Source organism: Hermetia illucens, chromosome 2, assembly GCF_905115235.1.
Source record: "Hermetia illucens chromosome 2, iHerIll2.2.curated.20191125, whole genome shotgun sequence".
In the NCBI taxonomy this organism is placed as follows: domain Eukaryota; kingdom Metazoa; phylum Arthropoda; class Insecta; order Diptera; family Stratiomyidae; genus Hermetia; species Hermetia illucens.
The window spans coordinates 7,583,577-7,609,067 of record NC_051850.1 but is presented as its reverse complement, the minus strand read 5'-3'; the positions used below and the strand labels follow the sequence as shown (position 1 = coordinate 7,609,067).

Below are 25,491 nucleotides of genomic sequence, written 5' to 3'. Positions count from 1 at the left end.
GACCACAATCAGAGCCCTGCCATGACTGGCACAGCGGTACTGGTTTATATTGAGTACAAGCTCAGCAATCATACCAGTGGACGCAAGGCCCATCTTATACCTTTACCGCAACTAAGGGGTACGGCATCGGAGTTGTAAAACGCAACTCCACGTTTGAACCCCAAGAAGCTGCAATGTAAACATAACCACAACCACCATGAAACTCCTACAAGGAGGCCAATCGCAAATAACCAGGCCGAGAACACATCCTCCAGGAATTCTCCTGGACCATATGCTCTCAAAGGGTCATCCCGGTTTCCATGATACCATATAACCTTCGGTGAGGCTTCGTGGCAAGAGCCACTTTAGATGAATTCCTTTCAGACTCGAGTCTGATCACCCTCCTCAAATACGGGATGAATATACATTGAGCATTTTCAAGGACAAGGAAGACGAGGAAGACATCTATGTCGCAGGACTCCAAGATTGGATGCAGGCCCGGATCGGATGAGGCCGAATCATCAAGAGCGCCGAAGTAAATATTATAATTTATCCCACCCCACAAGGGGCATTGATTGGGACAGACCTAAACTATCCTCGCTAGAAACAGCCTGCATGCTTTCCTGTGTTGAGACTTGAGTTCCACCGACCTATTCGTGGTTAAGTTCAAGCAGGCGGAAGCCGCGAACATGTATGTCTCCTAGGCGGAAAAGGCGAGTTCTTCATTGACTTTATTATTACCACAAACCTATTGACACAGTGGAAGAACAGGAGAGCGTTTCACCAGAGATCCCTCTCAGACAACAGGTGGATACTTTTCAGGCTAAATCTCACTGTAGAGACTCCTGAGTTCAGAGACCCCAGAAGGATTGACTGGAGGAAGTTTGGTCAAATTATCAAGAAAAACTCTCCGGTGCTCGCAATGGTACCATTGACAAGACGGACGAACTGGATTCAAAACTCTGGTCTTTGAAAAAAGGAAAAAAGCATTCGAAACCGACTTCAAAACCTTCTGCTTTGCAAAATGCACCAAAGAAAGACTTTGCCACGGTGATGGCATGATACTCTGTCAAACCTCAGGAATCTGAGCAAAGAGCCACAAATACTGGCAACCATACAAGGACTGCCTGAAAAGGTACAAGTCAGCCATTAAGACTGTTAGAAAACGCACTTTGCTTGACGATTGTCAGAATATTGAAAGCACTAGCGAATCTGCAAGACTCAGTAACATTATGGCCAAGAAAACATAGGAGCCCATCCTTTCTCAGAAATGTGGAGTGCTCCTGGACGGAAACTTTTGGTGGGACCCTGGAGTTGCTAGTCCAATAGCACTTCCCCACCAACGAGGGACAGAGCCTTGCTTGTAGGGTATGCAGCCCCGAGGTTAAAGTCAACTGGTCAAGGGTTTATGTCGACATGGTTACACAGCTGTTTGAAGCAGTTTTTTACGCCTGCGAATGGCTTCTGTGAGCAAGGTACGCCCTAAAGTGGCGCCATTTCTTTGGTACTCTGGGTGATAGTGATAAGTGGGTGATTATTGGACGAGAGGGGAGTACAGATGGTAGCGTATGCCAACGACTTGATAACATTGATGTGACGGATGTTTCCCTCCGGGTACTGGAATTACTCCTCCTGTGGCTAAGTGGACAAAGAAAGACATTTTCGTCGACGGTAAAGTATCTGGGTGTCTCATGGATCCTAAGTTGAATTGGAGACTGAACATAGAACTGAGGGTTAAGAAAGCATATATAGCCTTCTACGTCCACATGAGACCTTTGTAAGAAAATGAAGCTTGGAGAGGAATTTTACTGATTAAAGACGGTCTCTAGAGTCGGATACATAGAATGTAGCCGAGTTACCAGGCGGCACGATCACCCAACCCCGGTCATGGGAACACAAAGAAAAATAAACGGGCCGACGGGCCGGCCGAGCGGGATTCTGCCCGTAGCAGTCTCTCGGTGAACGCAGTCGGCATCTGTCATAAGTGGAATCAGTCTCTCAATTCAGATGGTGCCAAGTCAAGGAAGATTTAGCCCTACTATGACAAGACCCCCGAAAGCTTTTAGACCAAAAGGCTACAAAAGGAAACAGGATTAAGGTGGTCTGCACGGAGCACTGGTCTATAGAGGACCATGCTGTCAGACTTGGTAGACCCTACAACTCGCATTGTTAAAATTGCGAAAAAGAGAAAGAAACCCTAAAGCACTTCCTTTGTCCAACTCTAACTAGAGCCAGGCTGCGGATACTAGGTAAATAATTTTTTGGGGACCTTAAAGAGGTCTCTTGTTCCAATGTAGAGGAGTTGCTATCCTTTATAAATACTTCCGGGAGGATTCGGCTCCCCTTGCTCTTTCCACAACAGTCATGGTCTTAGGAGTTTGTGGTATCAAAAAAGCGGACGACAGTCCTATTTAGGCCTCTCGGAGCGGCCTGATTCCTACTTACCTGCCAGGTTACCCCTTTGCCTAATGGGAGCATCTCAACAATAAGTTTCCACTGTACCGCTTGGCTACCATGGGTACCCTAAATCTCAGTGATACCACCTCGTGTCTACGTGGTGGTATCAAGATGATGTGGCTTGACATCATATGGAATGAGGGGCTACATCCGCGGAAGACTCCAATTCCATTGTGGATTAAACAATCCAGTGAGCCTACTCCAGTAGTTGTTGCCGTCGAAGGCCTATTCCATTCTATATTTAGCCGGATTACAAAATTGTTTGACCGGTATCTTCTCCGGTGTACGAGTATCTATACTTGTTTCTACCGCTATACGCACGGGCATTTATAAATAAATTCATTTTGCAAGCACAATTCGTGACATGCTTGTTTTCAAATAAAGCTCGCAAAAAGTGACCTTTACGTAAGCGCACTGCGGTTGGTGCAAACCAGTTCCGGCTTTCGCAGTATTTACTTTTTATGTTAACCCAAAGTATTAAGTTTAGATATTCTGTAAAAACAGTAGGCTAATGCTGAAAGTATATTTGGGGTTGGGTTAGCTACTTACACCTCACTCATGAAGAGAGACCCAAAAGTTGCACCGGCGTCTTTTTCAACAATCTCAATTGGGGCTCACAACTGGTTAAATATGCAATGAAAGTGATTAATGTGGGTTCCATATTTAAACAGTTGATCAAGTATTTCATTTATAAAATCTCCAATCCAGAACTATCTATTCCTCCACCGACGACCCACTTCTGGCTTAAAACATAGTAAGCTTTGTCGATCACGCTCTGCTCACTAAAGCAACAGAAAACATTTGTTTAAATTTATTGTTGAGGCCGCTCGTTCAGAACCTCTCATTGTTGCTATTCTGTGAGTCAGTCTTTACTTTCGTTTTTCAGTTTCGCAATATAAATACCAAAAGTCCAGAATCAGTCGCAATAGTTCCATATTCCAGCTTACTAGTCCCGGCATCTACGGTGAAAACTTGATAAAAACTTGGTTGAAATTCTTAAAGTATCTTTCCTGCATTGGAAAATCACCCGAGTTCTATCGTGAACAAAAATAACAACAAATGGAAGTAAAAATAGATTAAAAGAGTGTTAACTTGATAATTACGAGAACAAGAACTCAATATGTAACCAGTATAAGATTTCTTATCAGTGCCAAGTATTAGGTGAAAAAAGGTCACTTTTTTGCGAAAGATACACAAACATTTTTAAGAGACATCAGAACTTTGGTAATCCCCTATGACTAAGAGAAAAGCGGGCGAACTTCTTTAATAGCGTTGTTTTCAGATAAAGTACAGTCAGTTTTGTATCAGTCTAATCAAGGTAAAGTCGTGTGATAAGTGCTATGTTGTGCAAAGGAGCTTTCTTGGTTTTCGCTTTGGGGCTCACGATTGTCCGAGGAGCTTCATTCTACTCGTCCGGCTTTGGAAATGACGGAGTTGTCATTCTTGGAGGTAAGAACTATTCAATCGATTCAGAACCACATCCTCCTTAAAGTTTATGCGATCTTTATAATTTTGGGAGTGTCTGCTATTGTTCTATGAGATCACCTGTTCAGTTTCATACATTCCTTACTTTATTGCAATCAAAGTTTAAATAGTACACAGACTCCTCGGAGAAAAGAAAGGAGAGGATTTCACCCGGGTCCAGAGTTTTCTCGGAAGCTGGAAGTACTAAGGTTTCGAAACAAATCTCGGTTTTAAGTTCCCAGGTAGGGGGTTAAAAAGCTCAAAATTATAATGAAGCAGAACTACTTTTCAGAAGCCAAATACCACCTCTATGTAAAATCTAGGTCTTAAAAAACATCTAATATCCGTCTCTGTTCAAATAAAGTTAACAAATGCATTGGATTGTGTAAAAATAGATTGCGCCTTTTTGCAATAGATGGTGTTGGTATCGTTTTAAATCCACTAGGATCCTTCGTATATATGTTTGTCATATGCTCCTCGATAGTTGACGTTTTAAGATGCAGTCCTTAGAAAAAGTTGGAAAAGTTGAAAATTACCAATCAAGTTGAAAGTGGAAGACCAGGCTCTAGATTTTTGATATACCCTCCTCCTGGTCTCCATTACTTCCAAAGGGGAAGAACGCGAGTGAAGCCAATGAAAAATTGTGTGAAGTTTACGTTCACAATGCTCTAAGGAGATATCAGTACCAGAATTGGTTTAAGAAGTTCCGCGCTGGAAATTTTGATATTAAAGATGCACCTCCGTCAGGAGAGCCGACCGACGGTGATAAAATTAAATCCAAGTTACACGAAGCGAGAAAATGGAGAAACATTAAAGTGCTTCCTTGCACCTAAGAAAGCTTGGATACCTAAGCAAGCTCCATATATATTATTTTTATCGTGCACCCCAATTATAGTGAAGTGTAAAGTTACAGTGGCGACCCCGACGTGATATGAACACGCAACCTTCGCAGTCACGATCGGAGTCTGCTTCTCGAAAAGGGTGTTCGGATAGTCACACCCAGGGACCCTCAGCGGCTCCGACAATTTGCTGGTACCATCGTAAATTCAACTACCACCGCAAAACAACTAAATGTACCACTGGATATAATTTTAATGGAAAAAAACTAGAATCGCAGGGTGTCTCCACGGCGACTACTCGAAGGGCAATACCGCATCGCCTTACTATTTTCGACCTTCTGAGGAGATGTTGCTTTCTGGTCGACATGGTCGCAGAGGTGTCGGTTCTTTCCAATGGCTACAGGCAGGTGGACTTGAGTCTCGGATTGTGCCGAACGTTTTCGTGGCGACTTGTTTTAGCGGACATTAGCACCCCCATTTTAGGCGCAGACTTCCGATGTCACTATGGATTACTAGCGGACCTGCAGAATAGAGCCATGATAGACCCCGCAATCTCTTTAAAGTCATCAGGAAAAATTTCCTCCTGTCGCAACATCGCTACTGAAAGTAGTTTCTCAAAGGCGGTTAAGCGCGATGAGCAGCTCCACATCAACACTCCCGACTCGAAGGTGCGTCCCCTATCACCCTAGAAGCTAACTGTTGCAAAGAAATAGCTCGATGATCTCATGAAACAGGATATATATAGACCTTCCAATTGCTGTTGATCATCTCCACTTCATAGTGTCCCTAAGCGAAACGGCAAATGGGAGCCTTCCGAAAATTACAAACGTCTGAATGTTCAGACAATTCCCAACCGATACGCTATTCCAATCATCCATGACTTCACGCATTCCTTGCCAATCTGCCATGTTTTCACGACCTTGGATCTTGCCAAGGCGTATCACCAAATCCCTGTAGCTCCCGAAGGCATACAGGAAACGACCAGTTGCACAGCTTTCAGACCCTTCAAGTTCGCCAGGATAACATTTGGCTTGTGCAATGCATTCACTCTGTCCTACGAAACTTAAACTTCTGTTTCGTCCACATGGATGATGTTTTGGTCACCTCTTCTTCCGAATCTGATCATTTTGACCATCTCGAGTGCAATGTCTCCTCGAAGCCGGGCTTGTTCTAAACGTTGAAAAGTGCAAATTCCTACAAAAAGGGGTGAAATTTCTCAGTCACATGATCACCCCTGACGAAATTCAACCAGACCCAGACAAGGTTGAAGCCATAAAGAACTTTGCCCTGCCAACAACGGTGAAGGATCTGCGAAGGTTTTCAGGCATGTCAAACGTCTATTGTCGTTTCCTGCCCAAGACTCACGCGAGGTTGTGTGGTCTACTGAGGCCGTCGAGGAGTTTGAAATCATCAAACAACAGCTGTTTGATGCTACACTTCTGGCATTTCCTCGGCCAGATGCACCCTTAGCCGTCTTCGTAGATGTCTCAGATGTAGCGGGTGAACCAAACCTGCCACTATACAACTCAACCCAGCTCAATGCAACTACAGCCCCTACGATCATGAGCTATTCGCTGCGTCTCTACCCATTAAATACTTCCGTTTCTCCCTTGAGAGAAGGCCATTCACCGTGTTCACGGACCACAGCCCTTTAATTTCGTGCTTAATCAAAAACTTGATAAAGCTTCTCGTCGCCAACTTCGCCAGCTGAGGTTCAGCCAGTTTTCTTCCGACATCCAACACGTATCTGGAAAGGATAACGTCGTTGCGGATACTTTATCACAAATCTCGGAGGTTACAGTCCCCGCCGTGATCCATTATACGACAAACGCCGAGGTGCAGAAAAACGACACAGAGCTTCAGAGCCTTAAGGTAAACTCCAAATGCAAGTTCAAGGAGTTTCCTATTTTCGGCTCAAACTCCTGTTTACTCTACGAGACCTCATCAGTGCATCGCGTGGCAGAAGTGTAAGATCAACAAACACCTAAAAAGGAAGTTATTGTATTCCTTCGGTCGACCAAGCGCTTTCACAGTATCCATCTTGACATTATTGGCCCTTTGCGAAACTCACACGGTTGCAAGTATTGCCTCACAATCATAGACAGGTTTATGCAGTGGCCTGAAGCAATACCTCTGACTGACATTACTGGTGTACCAGCCGTAATCCTCACGGACCAGGAAATGCAATTTGAGTCTACTCTTTTCTCGGAGTTAGGCAAGCTCTTGAGTTTCAAACGCCACAGTACTACTGCACACCACCCGCAATTGAAGGGGATGCTGGCAATCCTTGCCTTTCGTCCTCCTCGGCCTTCGCATAGCCCACCGAGAGGATTTCACAGCCAGCTCCGCGAAGATGTTGTACGGGGAGACTCTGGGGCTCCCCGCCGACCCTGCGCTCAATATCAAAGTGGAGTTAAGCGACTCCAGCGTACTGCATCCGGTCAGGGACGCGGTTTCGAAACTGCGGCGGACTCCACCCTGCCGACATACGACGTCTGAGGTCGACACCCCCAGGGACCTCGAAACATGCTCGCGGGTCTTAATCAGAGTGGACGCTTCTCTGAGGCCGCTGCAGCCATCATATTAGGCCACCTTTAAAGTCCTGGAGCGATGCGAGCACTCTCTCAAGATCGACGTCTGGAACGGGCTTAAATGGGTCTTCTTGTCGAGACTGAAACGTTTCACCGAACCGAGGGACGCTCCAAAAGAATGAAATTGTGACAGCTGGCCGATATCGAGAATAAATGATCGCTTTACACTGTAAACGACTTAAATAGGCCGAAAGACACACGAACTTGATTTTGCTTCATGACAACGCTAGACCTCATGCTGCGAAAGTCATAGAAGAAACGTTGGAAATACTTGGGTGGGAAATTTTGCCTCACCCACCTTACTCTCCAGCCATTGCACCTTCGGAGTATCATTTGTTCCGATCTATGCAAAGCGGTTTACAAGACCAACACTTCGAGAGCCCAAAATTGGCTCGGTTCGTGGATCTAGCTTTTTCCAATTCCGCCGTGAAGATTGGACACCTTCCCAAGCCCGCAGTGTGTGCGACGCTCTCACCAGACGCGCGACGATTTGTGCAAAGAAGGCAGCTGGTCTTCGCTTGATGACCTACTTGACGGTATCTCCGGTGTGCTGTCCTCCTGTACGGTCCCTTGCAAGCTGCTGAGGTGTGTCGATAGTCCAGACACCTGTAGCACTTGGTGGAAGCTATCCGCATTCGTACCCTGCATACTACCCATCCAATTTTGAGTCTGACCGCTTCGCAGAACGTACTCTTGCTTATCGTCTTCGGGCCTAGTTCGGCGAGGATTCCCCCACTTCTCGTTTTCCGTATGGAAGACGCCTCTACTCCGTTGTCTTCGTAGCGGATTTCACTAATGACTTCCGCAAATGTCTTGCTTTCCGTCGGCTTAATGAGCAGAGTCGACGATCTAGTCCTTCGTTTCCTCGTTTTTTCTGGTCCAGGCTTTTGGTTTGCAGCCTCCTTGTCTTTGGGCAGACGGATCTCTGACAGTTGTTTTCTTTTTTCCTTCTTCGCCTTCTTTTTTGGACCCTGAAAACTACTTCGATAAAGTCTCCTTCAAGCGCCTCGTCCTCTTTCCGCTTTTTCCCGAGTTCGCTTTGCAGTAAGCTATCTGCGATCTTTTTGACGCAACCAGTGTTCTCAGCGGGGAGTGCGCTGTGTCTGCTCTCCAATCGTCTTCCGCTATTCTCCAAGTTCGCTAATAGAAGGTGATGTGGTCCAATAGTTCCTCCAGTTCCATCAGCCCCTTTTTGACGCCTTTATTGACCTTCCTCTGGAGGGATGTTGCCGACCGCATACGCTTCACCACTGTTGCGCATTTCCTGATGAGCCTTTCCTCTTCGGGTCTAGCTACAACGGTCGACTGCACTTGCACTCGGTTTGTGTCCAAATCCATCTGCTCAGGACTAGCGATTCTGACTAGGATTTTTTTCGGAACAGGGGCACTACAAGGTATTGGAGTTGCCATCTCAGTTGCCACTTGATAAGGCTTCCTCTTTATTTGGGCACCCCGGTGTCACATCGGGTATGTCAGCCCTCCCTGCCTTTTTCGCTGATCGCTGCGATGAACGACGAATTTTTGTGCTGCAGCCAAATGCACTCAGCTCTTCCTCCTTCCATGTTGTTTCGTCGATTTTTTTTCTATTAATTTATGTGTATTCTCCATGGAAAACTCACCAGCGCATCGTGTGCCCCAGTTCCCTGAGACCTGACCTACGCTTAGTTGATCCCGGAATTCACAGACGAATCAGCGCTCGCTCGAAGCAACGCGATCTACTAACACCGGTTTAATGCACACTTCCCGACCAGGGTCCCGAAGGGGCTGGCTCCTGATACACGTCGCAACTACCACCTTGGCAGAGCTACGCTCACATCACCCTGTCGACGCCGATAGAAAGTTGTCGACAGCTCGGGAGACTCCCAGTGTGTCCCGACGTGTACCGGTCATTCGCAGTTCGCTCTTCACCGACAAGCTTTCTCGAGGCTACTACCTAGGACGCAGGTATGCTGCCAGCTAGGGAGCAGAACTACTTACTCGAGCACCTCGGGGACGTCACACCCCGTATCGTAAATGACTCGTTAAGAGTCGCTAACGACCCCTGAGGCCCACAATAGTGGATCCAGTACAGAGCCCTGTGGGACACCCGCGGAGACAATGTACTCATTGGGTTCATCATCGGTATTATACCAGAATGTCCGCCTTTGAAGGTAGCTATCGATGATAGCGACAATGTAGATGGGAACACTAATAGTCGCCAGAGACTTTCGTATAATGTTCCAATTGGCCGAGTTGAATACAGTCCTCACATCCAGGGTCACCACCACACAATATTTGCTGGTACAACCCCTTCAGTGAATGCATTTTCAGCCAAGCCAGTAACCATTTTGATGGCATCAATGGTTGATCTGGCTTTACGGAACCCATACTGCCTATCTGAGAGGCGCCCTTGGCTCTCGACGACTGGCAGTAATCTATTATAAGTAACCCGCCTCAACATTTTCCCCATAGTGTCTAGAAGACATATGGGTCTATAGGAGGACGGTTCCCCTGGAGGTTTGCCAACCTGAGGCAACAGCAACAGCTTCTGGCGCTTCCATGGAGCAGGAAGATACTCTTCGCACATACACGCTTCGAACAGCTCCGCGAACATATCCGGTCTACATTTGACGCCCTAATTCGGTGTGCCGTCCAGACCCGGGGCTTTTCTGTCGCCTATTCGACTGCATATCTCCAGCAGCTCGTCTCTGGTGACTGGTGGAATCGACGTCACATTCAGGGGGCGCTGGAAAGTGTCAGGTGTTGCTGGGGAAATAACCCCTGGATTATTTTCAACAAGAGTATTGGGCACGTTATCTGCGGAGATGATCGGCCTCTGAATCGTCCTGTCACGATTTTATAGGCGCTACCCCACGGAATTATGTCCGCTTCCAAACAGAGCTCCTTAAAACATTCCCTCTTACTCCGCTGGATCGCGAGCTTGAGGTTTTTGGGGGCTTCCCTATAGGCATGCTCCTTTTGCCCTTGATCGATTCTACCTATCGCCCTCTGAGTCGTTCGTCTGGCTTGGTGGCAAATCGATCGAAGGCTGACAAGTTCATTATTCCACTAATAATTGGATCTTCTAGTAGGGAATGAGCATCTTCTAGGCATCGACGTCACATGTTTTAGAGATGCTTTGTGTAGTGTGGAGAGCTCTATCCGTGGAGGTGCCTGCTTTGCTAGGCAGGTCTAACCACACCTTCATGAATGTTTGCTCATCCATCGCTTTTCCAGACCATCTTGGATTTGGATTTCGACGTCCGGGGTGCGGGTCTCCTGCCTTGTGGCTCCGTAATTATTTTTCTACTGCCCCACTCGATAGCCCACGCATTAAAGTCGAAAAATATTTGCATTTAGATAACATGATCTAAGTTAGCTTTTCCTTTCGTTACAGATCAAGTCCGCTGCGGCTCGTTAGCCTGCCCTCCCGAATCAACTGGTTGTTTCCTTCAAAAGAAAACGGATCCGAATAATACGAGGTTCGTAAACGTATTGCAACGATGTGTCGGGCGAGGAGGAGCCGTAACCAAGGAGACAAATGAACGCGTTGAAGTACAGGACGGTCAATATTACGATACAGTAGTAAGCATCGGAAATGGTGGGTTTAACAACGTAATCGTAGGGGATAACCTTGACCCCGAAAAGAAAGCTGAAATTGAAAGGCAAGTGCATCAGCTAACTTCACAAATAAATCAAGAAGTTCAGGCCAATGTCGGTCAAGCACTGCGTGATCTTGATAAACGTTTGAAACATTTGGATGACATATTGAGGAATATCTGATTGGTTTGCATGTTATGTACTATCGGAAGCAAATAAAGTTTTTCTGTAGCAAAAGGGATGTATCTTTTTGTTGTTTTATTGAACAGAATGAGGACGAATAATTCGAAAAAATATGATGTGGAGCTAAAAGGAGGATTTAAATTTAGACAGCCACCACTCATCATAAAAACGAGGCCCTCTCCGAGCACACTCTTCATCCGCTTGCTCACTTCAACTTAAGAGAATGAAACCTTTCATTTGTAGGTCACATAAAAATATGCTATATTCAAAATACATGTACAATAATCACAATTTCCAATCTTAAAATCTACTCCAATCGTCTAATTTCATGTAAAAGTTTCTTCTTTTTCAGTCTTAATAGCTTGGTCTCCGCCAGCAGCTTATCTCGTTTCGTCTTCAAGTAGTCAACTTGAGCACGGACAAGACGTAAATCAGTACCGCAAGTACCGCATCTCGAAACTATTCTTGACGATCTATTAATATTTCTCTTAATTTCATAAGATTTACTAGTTTTCGATTCCACCTTTTGTGTGGGTTTGAATCGCTCAACAGCTTTATCAGCACCATCCAGAGGTTTCGTTGACTCTTCGTTACTTTCGCCGATAATCACATCTGTCGTGGTCTCGTACAGAACCACACTACAGTTGTTCACAGACGTCGAATCTGTATAATGGCTAGAATAGGCTTCTCCGTCACCACTAAATTCATCGATTTCATGCTCGTAGACAATTATGGTTGACTCCGAGTCCTCAGCGGTCGCGACGTTATCTAAGTCGTCTTTAATCGTATCTAGATGTTCTCCTACTTCGTCTGGGTGGTGTAGAAAGTTTGTCGTTTCGCAATTTGATTCCTCTTTACTGATAAAGATATCGTCCTGGACACCCTTGAGGCTGAAAGCACTATCATAGAGTATTAAAGATGAATCTCCTTCGGTTACTGTTGTCGTTCTCCCAATAAAATCCTCGGCATCGACAATCGTCGAACAGTCATTTTGATGGACATCTACTGAATCCGCTAATGCAGTGAATGAAACCTCTTTCGTATCACGCTGTCTAGCCTCAACTATTGAACCAATAATTGTCTCGTTAACCCCGAATTCATGCTCTGGAGAAATGTACTCGATCAAGTCATTGCTTCCTATTTGATAATATGTCGATTCGTCCGATTCGCTGTTGGTTAGTTCGTTAGAAACTATTGTGCGAATTCCTTTTTCTTGGGAGAACTCTGTAAGTAAGATCGAATAAGATCTTTGTCCACCTTGAACCGTGTATGACCATGTAACTTACGTATTATCCTCTGAAGAATTTGGGCTCTTTTTTCTGGTTCCACGGGACCCAACTCTGTCGATCGTATTCGAGCTGCCAAATTGAATAGACATTTTGATGTTATGTTTTTGTCGTCGCGTAGTTGCACGTATTCGATTATTTTCTTTCGATCAATTTTTAACTTAAGCATCTCAATAACCTGGAATAATAAAAAGGACAAGAAAGTTTGGACCGCGTCAGAAAAACAGAGAATTGCGAGCACAAAAACAAGCAAAATTTGGTTAGATAAGGCTCGGAGTAAGCTCATTCAACTGACGAGGGCCTGTTTGTCTGCTGGTGGTGGGTTAGGGCCAAATGGATTTGACAGGGGGGGTAAGCTAAAGCAACAGCCCGAGGATCGTTCTCCCTGCACTGGAGAAAGTGCTAACAGGACCCCAAGTCAAAGTGGAACCGTATACGGTGAGGGTTGCGTAGCCAATGGTAAGCTTAGTCTTGAGTATGCGAGCTCAGAATTCCTTGGGCACCTTCAATTTCAAATAAGATCCTGTTGACTGGGCTAGCCAGGGTGGGCATTCCTCCCGAACTCCTCGTAGTCATAGGACCAAGACATGGACTCAAATAAAAAGCAAAAAAAATTAGACGAAGAAGAAGAGGTTTTGATGGCCGGTGGATTATCGGAGGACGAGCTGCTGGCATCCAGCTAGGAGACAGTTAACGTCGGGAGCAGTACAGCAGCAGCAGTCAGCTGTGCTGAAATCAACCGCAGGGGTAGGGTAGGAAGATCCCGGAGCAAGACGATAGGCGGACTAATGATTTCCAACCTGGAACCCAATGCCATAAACCCGGGTGTAGCGAGTACCAGACATAGTACTCCTAGCCCGAAACCGTCGACGTCGGGGCGATCCCTCAAAAGTAAAGGCCGATAAGAATCTCGGTCACCGGAGAAGCGAAGGTCGACGGCTAAAAAACGAAGGTCCATCGAAGTCCTGCTCAAAAGGCAGTACCAGAAGGACATGCATATTCTCAGCAAGATTACTAAGAATAACGAGACCGGTACTATCGACGAGCGAGATGAAGAGGGCCTCACTAAATACCAGGCGATTGTTGAGGAATATAACAACAAACACCTGGCAGATGAGCAGAAAGCGTAGCCCACTGCTCTCACACGCAATTGATTTCAAGACGAGATCGAACAAAAACATAAGCGAAGCAGAGTGGGCAAGAGTTCGGATACTAAGCAGCCTCTAGAGAAAAATAAGCAGCACCAGCCAGCCGCCGAGTCACGAACTGCGAAATCCGTGTAGCGCTAATGGATGGCAATTTCGCTAACGGCAAACTAGCGCCAGAAGTGTGGACCAACGTTGAGGGCAGGCTGTCGGAGTGGTCGTTGAGCATCTCATGGACGCCAAAAACGAACATACGGAATCCACCCCTTGCTTTGATTCGTCTGAGGTGGTCCATGGATTCCACAATATAACTTGCGAGGACCAATTCTCCAGGGACTTTCTCGGTACGTGCGTCTGGGAGGGCATAAAGCTCAAAGTCATGCCCTACGACGAGATTCCGAGGGGACCAATCGCACGTATCTGGTTGGCGAAGATCCGCATGGATAAGGACAAACTCGTCCAATCCCTGCGCCTTCAAAACCCCAGGATCCTCATGGACGACTGGCTTGTTATCAAGGAGGTGGAACCCTAGACAAACAGCAACCTCTTCTACTCCGTATAAAAGAAGATTGCATGGAGCCACTGGAAAAGGTCGACTATAAAGTGCGGTTTGGAGTCAGGAACGCAAAGGTAAAAAGTGTTTCGCTCTGCAAAACCAGACGACGACCTAGGTCCAATCGATGCCACCAATGAGCTGTTGGAGAAGATGAGGATCGACGGTCCGACGGGGACTGATAAACCAACCCCCCACGCAAGCAGAGCATGCTGATAAATCTACAGCATTCGAAGTGCACCTCGACTAATTTGCTTGTCTCCTATATACATTAATGGGCAGAATCTCGAATACGTCAATCAGTTTGCATATCTTCCATGGCTTCTGCTGACTCAAGAGCACTTAGCGCAGATCAACAGATAACGAGTGCGGACATCTCGACAAGTCCTCGGGGAAGTTGAAGCATATTTTACCGAACCGTGAATGATTTCGCGTAGATGTTATTCAAATGTTATTCCAGCGGTCGTCTAACCAACATGCGGTAGTTCTACTACTCCAGGAAACATTCCAAAGACCCATTGCTAAATTCAACGAAATCCAGGACGTTCGATGGGCAAATGGCAAAAAAGCATAAAAAATTTGAAGGTGCGCCACTACAAGGTCGTTCTTGTTCACTTTCTGAATAAAACAACTTGTCTGGTCGCTGGTGTTCGCTTGTTGAAGCTAGTTTTCCCCGACGAGAAAATTTTCACTGTCAAGAAAAACCAGCAGAAAACTGAGATTGGGAATACCCTAGAACGCTATCATTTTCTAGCCTCGTTGATCTGCGCCACCGGGAGGATTCCACTAATCTTCATCATCGGACGTGCTAAAGCTTTGGCTACAACAGAACTTGGCGTGTTGACGCATTCGACCCAGTCGAAAATTGCCGTTCGTGAAGAGCTGCTTCCAGAGTTTTAGGGCAAGCACGTTTGGCCACGGAACTTACTGAATCTCAACATAATGATCTCCTATGTTTAGTCCTTCCTGAAACAAAAAGGCCCAGCTGCACTATTAACCACCGTTGACGCGGCTCCGACACACGCACCGGATGATATTACAATGGAAGAGTCTGCAAACACTGTTGACAATCGATACGAAAGTGAGCGACTTCGTAATTGTATTGAAGGGTCAAGCAATGTATTGCAGGATAGACTGAAGCGGAACATAGCTCCCTGAGGCCAACCTATCTCTCTCTGAGGATGAGTTGTCTCTCCTCCAGGACGATGTGTGATTATTCAGGGGCCAAACCTCTCGTCTACCAAGATCGATACTGAGTGGTGATAGCCACACCCTGTACGAGGTAACCCTACTAATAACAAAAGGCTACGGATCTAGACTGAGGAGTCGAAAAATACCTCCCCCAATCCAGGGTGTCATACGAACCGTGCTCATTGGATAGTTTGCAATCGGGGGTAACTGACTGTATTCGAACGGAGCCTCACCGATACCTGGTCGCCTCAGTGAGTAAGTTAGACCTTACCGTGCTACGGGGGGCTATGGCACGGCGGATCTCCTAACCCCACACTCGTCAGTACAAGCAAAAGAGAAAGAAAAAAACGAAAACCAATAAAGCGGGGTCCCGTACCGCACACAAACTAGTTAATCAAGCGGAAGCACATCTGCGAAATACTGAGAGCCAGGTGATTACACCCAAGAAGGGAGAAGTTGGGATATCAAACAGTGGATCCAAGGTTAAAATTGGTCTACTACGTGCACAACAACCAACAAACGCCACTGCTCAAGAAGCAGGGACCAACAAAAGCACGCTGAGACAGGTCTCAGTGGCGCAGGTGCTAAATGGTACCTACGCTATATGCAGGAAGACCTGAAACCAGATAAGGCCCTTAAGAAGCCTCAGGATGGACCTAAGTCATATCTACCGGAGCCGGGAAAGCGGGGAGCAGCAGAAATTAGCCCGCATGAAAGGAATGCTCCCAAAAGATCCAAACCTGGACCCAAGGGGGAGAAAACCTGGGCTGGTCAGGGACGATGGCAGGATTCAGGAAGCCCGCCATTAGCTATGCTAGTGCGGTCAAGGGCATTCATGAGGAGCAGGAAACCATTGAGGACCTTATCATCAGGCAGATGTGCGAGGGATGGATTTCGCAATTTGTGTTCACTAGGATACGCTTTCGACCAGGTGGACTGCGCGACGGAAGACACTGCAGAGTGGATTAGAACCATAGTTCCTAAATTGCCAGGCTGGGAAGGGGCAGATATACCAGGAGCACACATGGTGACAGTTTTTCTCCCAAAAGCCCGGACAATAGAAACGGAAGATCTTATGGGCCTCCTAATCGCTCAGAATGAGGATCTCCATACGCGACTATGGAGAGTCTTCAGAAGCAAGGTGGAGGGAAAGGGTAAACTCCTCACGATCGGGGTAGACGACCGATCCCTGGAGGCAATCAAACGTCATAGTTGCCAGATATATCTACTACCGATTGGGCAACATAACCGTGCATGTGTACAGAGAAAAGCCGAGGAAAGACACCGGGTGAAAAGCATACCGAGGTCCCCGAAGAACTCTCGAAAGCCATAAAGGCGAAAAGGACTGGATCAACCAGGGAAATAGATCTGCTGCCCAGTGAAGAGTAGAAGCTAGCTTCGACAACACATCGCAAACAGAGATGCCTTGAGCCGCAAGGGAGTGGGAAACACCCTGGCATTTTGGATGGGCAAAATGCTAGAAAGCAGGCAGACAGGTACAAATTCTATTGTCATGAACACTATTCAAGGTTGCCCACAGGGCGGGGTACTATCGCCGCTGATGTGGAGTATGATAGTGGACGAACTCCTGGACGTGCTCACAAATACTGCAATAAAGGTCCAGGGTTACGCGGACGACATCGTTTTATTCTGTAGAGGCAAATATGAAGATACCCTATGTGATCGAATCCAAACTGGACTAAGGGTTACTAGTGCCTGGTGCAGAAAGGTGGGACTGCGGATCAACCCAGCCAAAACCACCATAGTATCATTCACTAGGAGGCGTAAGCTGGATCACCTGAAAGCCATAACATTACATGATATGGAGGTGAAACGAGAAACAGAGGTCAAATATTTGGGAATCACCCTAGACCAAAAATTACTCTGGAAGACACATGTCGGAAACACTTGTCGAAAAGCCACGAGGGCTCTGATGACTTGCAGATCCATAGCAGGAAAAAAATGGGGTTGCAGCCCGGAAGATACTACGGCATCCCTGGAGGTCCTTCGGGAATTAACCCCTCTCCATCTGCACATTCAGGATGGCCGGTAGTATCAGTGAGGCGGGGAGCTGCCTAAATCGAGGGAAGATTGATATTCTTTCTAAGCGATATCCCGAATTACTGATACCAGGGGATAACATGACAACGAGGTTTCACTTCGATAAGAAGTTTGAAACACGTTGGAGTAACAAGGCAAACTGGGAGAGCGTAGCTGCGTCATACGGCTTAAACCAGCAACTGATTACTTGGTACACTGACGGATCCCTCAGAGCAGAGGCAGCGGGTGCCCGTGTCATTGGTCCAAGGAAAATGTACTTGGAGCCAATTGGTAGGTACACTAGCATATTCCAGGCGGAAATATACGCAGCAGACAGATGTGCCTCCTGTAATCTCCAAAGGAACTACAGGGGGCAGAACATTGGTATTCTCACCGACAGCCAAGCAGCGATCAAAGCACTTAGGTCCAACCAGGTGAACTCTAAACTGTTATGGGAATGCCTTAAGAGACTGAATACGCTCGGCTCGTCCAACAGGGTCTGGATACTTTGGGTTCCAGGGCATGCTGGGTTGGAAGGCAATGAGGCAGCGGACGAACTAGCCAAGAAGGGAGCAGGGACGCCTTTCGACTGGCCAGAACCCTTCTGTCGAGTCGGAAACGGTTTCATGGTTATGACACTAAGAAATGAGGAGGAACGGTTGAGGGAACTATACTGGGCGGGCCTACCAGGGATGGAGCAGTCCAGGGTGCTTATTCGGGGAAACGAACCCATGCGTACAAAGGATTGCTTAAGCCTCACCAAAAAGAACCTCCGAATCATAGTGGGAATTCTCACTGGTCATTGTCGGCTGAACTATCACCTAGGGAAGCTAGGGATATCTACGGGCACTGCAGGTTTTGTGAGGAGGAGGACAAAACGTCTATACACGTCCTAGAACAGTGCACTGGTGCAAAGTAGGTCGAGGCATCTGGGAGAACACTTAATGCCAGAAGCAAAGTTAAGATCTGGAAGTAGGGAACATACTAAAATTCCTAACGGTTATAGGCTTGCTTGGGATACTATGATTAATAGTTACCCTAATGGGGGAAAATTGAAAATTTGCACGACCTCCGCGTTGTAAAAATTCTCAAAAACGCAAAATCGTCAGATAACGACCGGCAATACATCATTGAAGAACTCAGTGAACCCCTGAAAGACGTCGTTTGACAATGTGAAGACGAAAACTCCGAGACACTAAGGGCCGGCATCGCAATGTAGTTCCATAAAAGAAGAAAGTCGCAGTTATGGTGTTGTCGGGAGTCATATGCATCCAAAATGCCGAATATCTGACGATTCCGTCAAAGTTCCACAGGTAACTCATCAGACGCTACTTCAGCTTTGCCCTGACACTGACAATATCAGTTCAAATCAAGTTCGCACTCACCTCATCTTTCACATCGTCCGACATCCGCCTAGTTTGCGGCAGCTTTTCCGCCTCCTGTTCCGAGATCTCATGATTGTGGACATTACAAACGGACGCCACTTCCAACTTCTGACCGCACTTCGAGGCGCGCATCAAAACATACGCGGGACAATCAGTTCGTTTATGGTTGCCCTTCGGCGCGCGTTGCTTGCTCCCACGAATGGGCTTCCGCACGCCACCGTAAATGCAAGCAAACCGCAGCGAGTAATACTTCAAATGCGCCGATATCGGCCTGCTTGTTTTCGTATGCGCGTTTTCCACGGTGCGACTGTCGCGATGCCAATAGTACACCATGCTCTCCTTCGAGTGCAAGTCCATCCGCTCCATGAGTTGTTCGTAGTTTTGAAACTGTTCGCCCTCTTGAAACGCGTATTTCCCACCGACCAAGTGAAGAGCGGCACATTTTGGAACAATGTCTCCGTCTGCTCCTTGCAGAGCGGACATATCTGATGAAATTGTTCGAATTTAATGCACCGCGACCTGTTAGAGGCTAAACCACCTTTTTGTTGACGAACTGTGTCAATTATGTCAATATTATGACTTTTGTGAGCAGCTGATTGAATTTTCGCCGCTGTCATAGCATCAGCTGTTTGATGACAGTTGTGTATGGCAATGATATTATTTACCGGCTTCAGGTTGGCCAACGTGAAAAACTCGGAGAGAATGACTCTCTCTCACATGGAAACGCCATCTTTGATTAATCTTACAAGAGGAGAGTCGCCGCGTCCGAACTTTTGTTGGTTGTCTGGAAAAAGTGGATTTTGTCGGAAAATTGTGTTTTTGCCTCGTATTAGTGTCGCGCTAACGATTAATCGAGGGACGGTGATCAGTTTGTAATAAAGTTTTTATTGTGGAATTTGTTAGTTTCCCGGAAAAAGTGAAATCAAAATCCGGTGCTTGTTTTGTTGTTCTCTGATTGTTCCGCCATTTGTGCACGAGAACATTCTCTAATCGATTGCGAAGTGAAATAATGAAATAAGAATGGCGTCACCGTCGCCTGCGAATAGTCCAATGCCTCCGCCGCAGGCGCCCAGTCCAATGGGGCCGCCATCCCAAAGTCCTGCCCCGTCACCATCTCCGCATAGCCCGTATCCGCATCAACAAGGCCCGCAGCAGAATCAACCGCCAGTCGGAGCACCTCACGGCCAGCATGGGCCACCGCAGCAGCACGGTCCGCCGGGAGGACAGCACGGACCCCCGCAACAACACGGTCCGCCGGGCGGGCAACATGGTCCACCGCTCGGACAACACGGTCCGCCGGGTCAAGTGCCTCATGGCCCCCATGGGCCCCACTCGCAAGTTCCACACGGACCACCGACGCATGGAGGGCAACAGGGACCGCCGCCACCAGGGCACCATGGCCCTCCATCGGCTCCTCATGGACCTCCACATGGTCCGCCCGGTGGACATGGACCAGGATCACACGGCCCCCCTCCTGGAGCTCATGGCCCAGCCGGCGGACAAGGACCTCCACATCACGGCGGGCCACCGCATATGAATGGACCGCCCGGACAAAATGTCCCACCACCGCAATCGCATCACATGCCCCCACATCATCCTGGAATGGGTAAGGCGACTTCTAGTTGAAATTATTCACGCGTTGACTGAGAATTTCCTTTTCAGGACCTCACCCAGGAATGCAAATGCCTCCTCAAGGACCTCCGATGGGATATCAACCGCATTCGATGCCTCCAACGGTGAGTTGTAGTATTTAAGGTATTTTCCACCTAAAACTCCAGAAATCCCGATCAAGTCGTGCGGTCCATTCTTTGTCAAATTGAATTCATCGGAAAACTTATTCATAATCGCGCCCTGACTCCAAGTAGTCATAACAGAAGCACTTAGTTCCTAATAACCAGAAATAATACAAAAAAACACAAGAAATATGGCCGTAGTCGGTCCCGAACCCGATTGTGGAAGGAGGGATGGATAGCTTCAGTCTGAATGGATATAGGCCACCACAGCGTCTCAGGGGGTAGTTGAGGAAAGTGCAGTCTTGCAGATTACTCACTGAGAAAGCTATCACCACACCTGGCAGTTGGCGTACGATGCACCACCAAAAATGAGAAGAAGAAAAATTTTGAGGTCCGGTACGGAAAACCAGTGGGAGTCATTTAACTTGGAGACTAAATCAGGCTCCAGAAATGGACAGCATCAGTAGGCGTCCAAACCACCAATCGTGGGGCGGCTTGACACCTCTTGGGGCGACCACTTCAGCAAGTTGGTGTAGGCAACGGATGGGCTGAGAAGATGAACCTCTTTATCATCCGCACCTCCTACGAAATAACAACGGCGGAGGCCAGCACGATATCCTATCACTCCTTGTTATACCAAAGATTTGTCGACCTTTCCCTGCATTATACGCACGTGACTGTCCAGCTTGTTGCAAACCAGTACCGCTTCATTACTCACAGCAACACAATCCCGGCCATCGTCAGGGATCGTGTTCGGCTCGAAACCATCGCAGAAATTGGGACAAGACTCGATTGTGTATTCTAGTTTAATTGAGCTCTCAAAATGCACGGTCACGCTCGAGTTTTTGGTTTCATTGGCCGAAGAGATCCACCATCTGGGACGTTGGCCCAACCCATTAAAGTAGGACGTTGCTAAGCTGATTCAAATCAGAACATGCAATGTCAACAGGCCTGCTCAAAATGCAGCCTACGCAAGGAATCATCGGGAACCAAGGAACTCCCTTTTATGACTACTATAACCTCCACACCCAATTTATGACCGGGACTTCTACAAATTCTGCAAGGGACCCATGCGCGAGTTGAAGAGATCTAATGAATGCTCCGCTCTCCGAACGCCTACGAGACGTGAAGCTAGTGCTGGAGCAGCAACTCCCAAGGAAGAATAAAGTAAACGAACGGACTGTGTTCGCTATCCCTTCATTAGCATATGCATTCCGAATATTACCGTGGATGAAAATCGAACTGGAAAACGTCCGGCGACTGGTAGGGTTTACTATATTCAAATTCTGAATGCTTCACCCTGATGTCCTGTGAGTTGGGAATTAAGAACAAACTCAAAGTGTTCTCTGCTTGTCGTAAAAGACGTATAAACGGGACAGAGATTTATGAGTTTCGACTTTTGGTCGTGGAAAACGGGTTATAGAATGTACGCAAGCTCCACAACAACAGTAGGGAAGGTCCTCAGGATGCTTGCTTTCTCCAACTCAAGCGAAAATTGCAACAATGTAAGCCGGACATTGTGCACCTAAGCGAAATAAAATGGTGGCTTTCTGGAGAGTACTTCTCTCTCTCTTACAGTAATGCACATTTCTTCTTCTTTTTCTTCAGCCTTTATCCCGTTCACAAACGGAGTCGGCTCTTTGTGATCGGATTCGCCAATTGATTCTATCAAATCCTTGATCTGGATGCAATCGCGAAGCTTTTAAATCCCTATCCAACGTATCAAGCCACCGTTGTTTCGGTCGGCCTTTTGGTCGTTTACCATCAACTTCGATGTTCAGACCAATCTTGGCAAGTGGATTCTCGTTAGCACGAATTGCGTGACGCCTCTCTCGTAGTTTTTCCATGATCGGTGCAACCCCATATCAATCGCGGATATCCTCATTTCCAACGCAATATCTTCGTCTCCATTACCGCAGGACGCTCGTCATTGTCTTTTATAGTCGGCCAACACTCAGAACCATATAGGACGGATGACACTCCGATTAATTTTAGATTTGAGACGTTCGTTGATACGTCCATTAGTTCTCCCCAGTTCTCCATTATCTGCCATTGACAGTGGTTGTGCCTATTTCATGGGGATCGGTCTTCAAAAATTGAGTTTTATTCAGATTCAATCTGAGACCGTGTTGCATGAGGTCGATGTTGAACTTGAAGAAAATTCACTTAAAAGCCGTGTCCTTCCCCGACAAACTCAGTATTGTTTTCCAAATCAGCAGTGCCTTCCTTTTTCTTCTCCAGTTATCCGCTAAAGGGAACTTTCAAAAACAGCCATCATTACATTACAACCATAAGCTCGCCAACAGTACGCACTACATATGGGCTGCCATTTACATCTAGACGCACCATCGTTGGCGGTAACCTGAAATGTACTTCAGCTCCTCCACGGCTTCTCGAGACGCCCCCACTTCTCTACTATTTTGCGTCAAGTAGCCTTGGGGCGAGCCAATTGTCACCTCTTATTATTTTGTGTCCTATCCACTGCCACTTCCGATCACAGCGCGTACGCCTGCCAGGCCTGTACACCGATAAAACTCTTCCTTTTTAATAGTATCAGGCCAGCATAATTTGATAATATGACGCAGACAGGCGTTCACGAAGGCTTGGAACTTTTGAGTAACAGAAAGAACGCTAGCAAACAACAGTTTCAACTTGATCTTGGTGTTCATTACATTAGCAGATTTCGAACAAAGCAACGAAAACGCCTGCCTCCGTGCATACAGGCATCACGTCTCTCACGCTAATAGATCACCAAGAACCACCCCTGCGATTACGAACACCGCATCATCCGAACTAGCTGAAAATGCGCGATCAGACGATAGGCAGAATTTATCTTCCTCCAGTTCTGTACGTCGTCCAAAGCCTCCGCCCACACAGGCGATGCGTACAACAATATGGACCGCGGGACCCCAGCTATCAGCAACCTGCTACACTGTTTTGGCCCACCTACGTTCGCTATCATCCTGGGAAGGACCGTGGTGGCCTTTGCAGCTTTTTCACAGGCGTACGATATATGCCCTTTAAAACTCAGCCTGGCATCGAGAGTCACGCCAAGTATTTGATGGTCGGCTTTGAGACGATCACATGGCTTTCAACCCGCAGACTGATCGTATTTCTTTTCTGGCGATTTGTAATGAAGCTTGCCTCCGTCTTTTCCTCCGCCAGGCTCAGTCCCGCCCCTCAAGCCAGGACTTTATAGCAATGATCGACTTATTGACGTAAACCTCCACATACTCCGAGCGTTTTACAACGATTACTATAGCGAAATCTTCTGCAAAACCGACCAACGTGGCCTCCTCTGCTACGGGAAGCAAGAGCACCCCGCTATATATCACGTTTCAGAGCACAGGGCCCAACATCGAAATTTGCGGTACCCCCGCTGAATACATCATTCATTGGGCCCGTCGTCCGTTCCGTACCAGAGAGCACTGTGCGACAGGTAACTCTCGATTAGGTTAGCCATGTAACCAGGTGCATTAATTCTAGCCAATGATTCCTTAATGCGGCCCCAATTGGCGGAGTTGAATGTATTTTTTACACCCACCGTCACCACAGCACAGTACTAGCAAGAAAGCATTGCCTCTCGAGCCAAGTCCACCAGTCTTCCCACCGCGAGAACAGTAGAGCGAACTTTCCGTAACCCATATTCATCCGCAAGACCATTCCCTTCTTCCAGGATTGGGAGCAATCTATTGTAGATGATGCGTTCGAACATCTTCCCCTTAGTCTCCAACAAACAGATAGGCCGATAGGATGCTGGGTCTGCCGGTGGCTTGCCGCTTTTTTGCAACAACACTAGTTCTTGCCTTTTCCTTTGTGGAGAAAATACGCCTTCCGCCATGCACACCTCGAAGGTATTTATGAACCAATAAGTTCTGGTCCCCACCGCCAGCTTCAGCGCTTCATTAGGAATGCTATCCAAACACGATGCCTTGCCATCGCCGTTCCTTCCGCAGACCTCCCGAAGTTCCTCCTCGGTAACGCGAGGTATTACATCCACCTCGAATTGGGCCTCCGTTTGATACCTATTACCCGAATGGTTAGGAAAGAGTGTGGTTACAATGTTTTGTAGAAGCCGTGAACAGGTCACCGGAGGCGACCTTTGTCCCTGCAACTTTCTCATAACCAGCCTGTGGGCCATGCCCCAGGGTTTATGTTGGCATCCACAAGCAGTCGCCTAAAGCAATCCCTTTTCATCATCATCAACGGCGCAACAACCGGTATCCGGTCTAGGCCTGCCTGGAACTGCCTTCTTGCTCGATGGCATGCCGATCTTAGCTCCGCGAGTTCGCTATTTCACCAATAGTTTGGTTGTTTGCTTGCAAGCTCTCGCCTGGTGATACTCCAGGTAGTTCCCCTTGCCAATGCGGTGCTCACGTACGTGAGCCCGACGATAGAGCCCAGGCCTCTCCCTCTGAATGCAAATGCGTTCCCAACATTGGCAAGTACAATATCCAACTCAGCAAATGCCTCGAGCAGGATACGCCTTCTCTCGTTTGTCCTTCGGCTACTCCACCCACAAGCCCAGGCATTGAATTCACCCGCTATGATTTTCAGGGTATGACTCCTTGCGTCCAGCACCAAATGATGTAGCATCTCCTCGTACTGCGCACGTGTTGAGCTAGGAGGAGCGTAACAACTGTAAACATGAATCCCGCCCATTTTTGCTCTCACGAAACCAGCTTCCGGACGTTGCATAACTTCCTGAATGGCTTGCCCGCCGCACGCCCATATCGCCGCTTTACCGGTCTGGTCGCTGGTCCAGATACAACCACCGTAGTTGGGGCAGGGTTCACAAATAATGGCAACGTCAATTCCTTTCTCTCGGATGGTCTGTGAGAAGAGTCTTGTGCCGCCTCGCAGTTGTTGAGATTGATTAGAATCAATCAATCTACCATCGGGAGATTGTAGATTGGTATATCGGTTGTCGATGTCCTCCTTTCCTTTGCACAGCATGCATTTCGGGTCAGCTGTGCACTCTTTGGCGATATGTCCCTCTCTCCCGTACTTTCTGCACCCCTTGGGTCTATCGTCGGCGCTGGTGTATGCTGCGGTTATGTGCCCAA

At 47.3% G+C, this 25,491-nt stretch overlaps 3 protein-coding genes across 5 annotated transcripts in view; 2 read left to right on the top strand and 1 right to left on the bottom strand.

The window, feature by feature from the left end:
• The first annotated feature begins 3,251 nt into the window (after positions 1 to 3,251).
• LOC119649289 lies at positions 3,252 to 11,147 on the top strand. Of its 2 annotated transcripts, XM_038051383.1 has the most exons (3): positions 3,253 to 3,660; positions 3,719 to 3,885; positions 10,707 to 11,147. In XM_038051383.1, the coding sequence occupies exons 2-3, from the start codon at positions 3,777 to 3,779 to the stop codon at positions 11,090 to 11,092; spliced, it is 495 nt and encodes a 164-aa protein (XP_037907311.1). In that variant the 5' UTR covers positions 3,253 to 3,660; positions 3,719 to 3,776; the 3' UTR covers positions 11,093 to 11,147. The 2 variants fall into 2 exon arrangements, with proteins under 2 accessions (XP_037907310.1, XP_037907311.1); XM_038051382.1 differs by having other exon boundaries at positions 3,252 to 3,885.
• Positions 11,148 to 11,239: 92 nt separating this feature from the next.
• Positions 11,240 to 19,253, bottom strand: LOC119649288. 2 transcript variants are annotated; one of them, XM_038051381.1, is made up of 4 exons: positions 18,693 to 19,253; positions 12,379 to 12,556; positions 11,616 to 12,316; positions 11,384 to 11,565 (listed from the first exon to the last, which is right to left on the bottom strand). In XM_038051381.1, exons 1-4 carry the CDS (start codon positions 19,173 to 19,175, stop codon positions 11,524 to 11,526), a joined length of 1,404 nt encoding a protein of 467 aa, XP_037907309.1. In that variant the 5' UTR covers positions 19,176 to 19,253; the 3' UTR covers positions 11,384 to 11,523. The 2 variants fall into 2 exon arrangements, with proteins under 2 accessions (XP_037907308.1, XP_037907309.1); XM_038051380.1 differs by having other exon boundaries at positions 11,240 to 12,316.
• Positions 19,254 to 19,428: 175 nt separating this feature from the next.
• Positions 19,429 to 25,491, top strand: part of LOC119647445 (ATP-dependent helicase brm) — a 36,961-nt gene continuing 30,898 nt past the window's right edge. The window contains exons 1-2 of the mRNA XM_038048368.1: positions 19,429 to 20,298; positions 20,355 to 20,428. Coding sequence (XP_037904296.1) covers positions 19,713 to 20,298; positions 20,355 to 20,428 — 660 coding nt within the window. The 5' untranslated portion in view covers positions 19,429 to 19,712. The remainder of the gene's footprint in view (positions 20,299 to 20,354; positions 20,429 to 25,491) is intronic.

Bases quoted from the DNA above. Each gene is read 5' to 3' on its own strand.
- LOC119649289 (XM_038051382.1), top strand. From the start codon at position 3,777: ATGTTGTGCAAAGGAGCTTTCTTGGTTTTCGCTTTGGGGCTCACGATT. The intron at 3,886-10,706 runs GTAAGAACTATT...CTTTCGTTACAG, and splicing joins CGGAGTTGTCATTCTTGGAG to ATCAAGTCCGCTGCGGCTCG.
- LOC119649288 (XM_038051380.1), bottom strand. From the start codon at position 19,175: ATGTCCGCTCTGCAAGGAGCAGACGGAGACATTGTTCCAAAATGTGCC. The intron at 12,557-18,692 runs GTGAGTGCGAAC...TTATTATTCCAG, and splicing joins CGGACGATGTGAAAGATGAG to GTTATTGAGATGCTTAAGTT. The intron at 12,317-12,378 runs GTAAGTTACATG...TCTTACTTACAG, and splicing joins AATTCTTCAGAGGATAATAC to AGTTCTCCCAAGAAAAAGGA.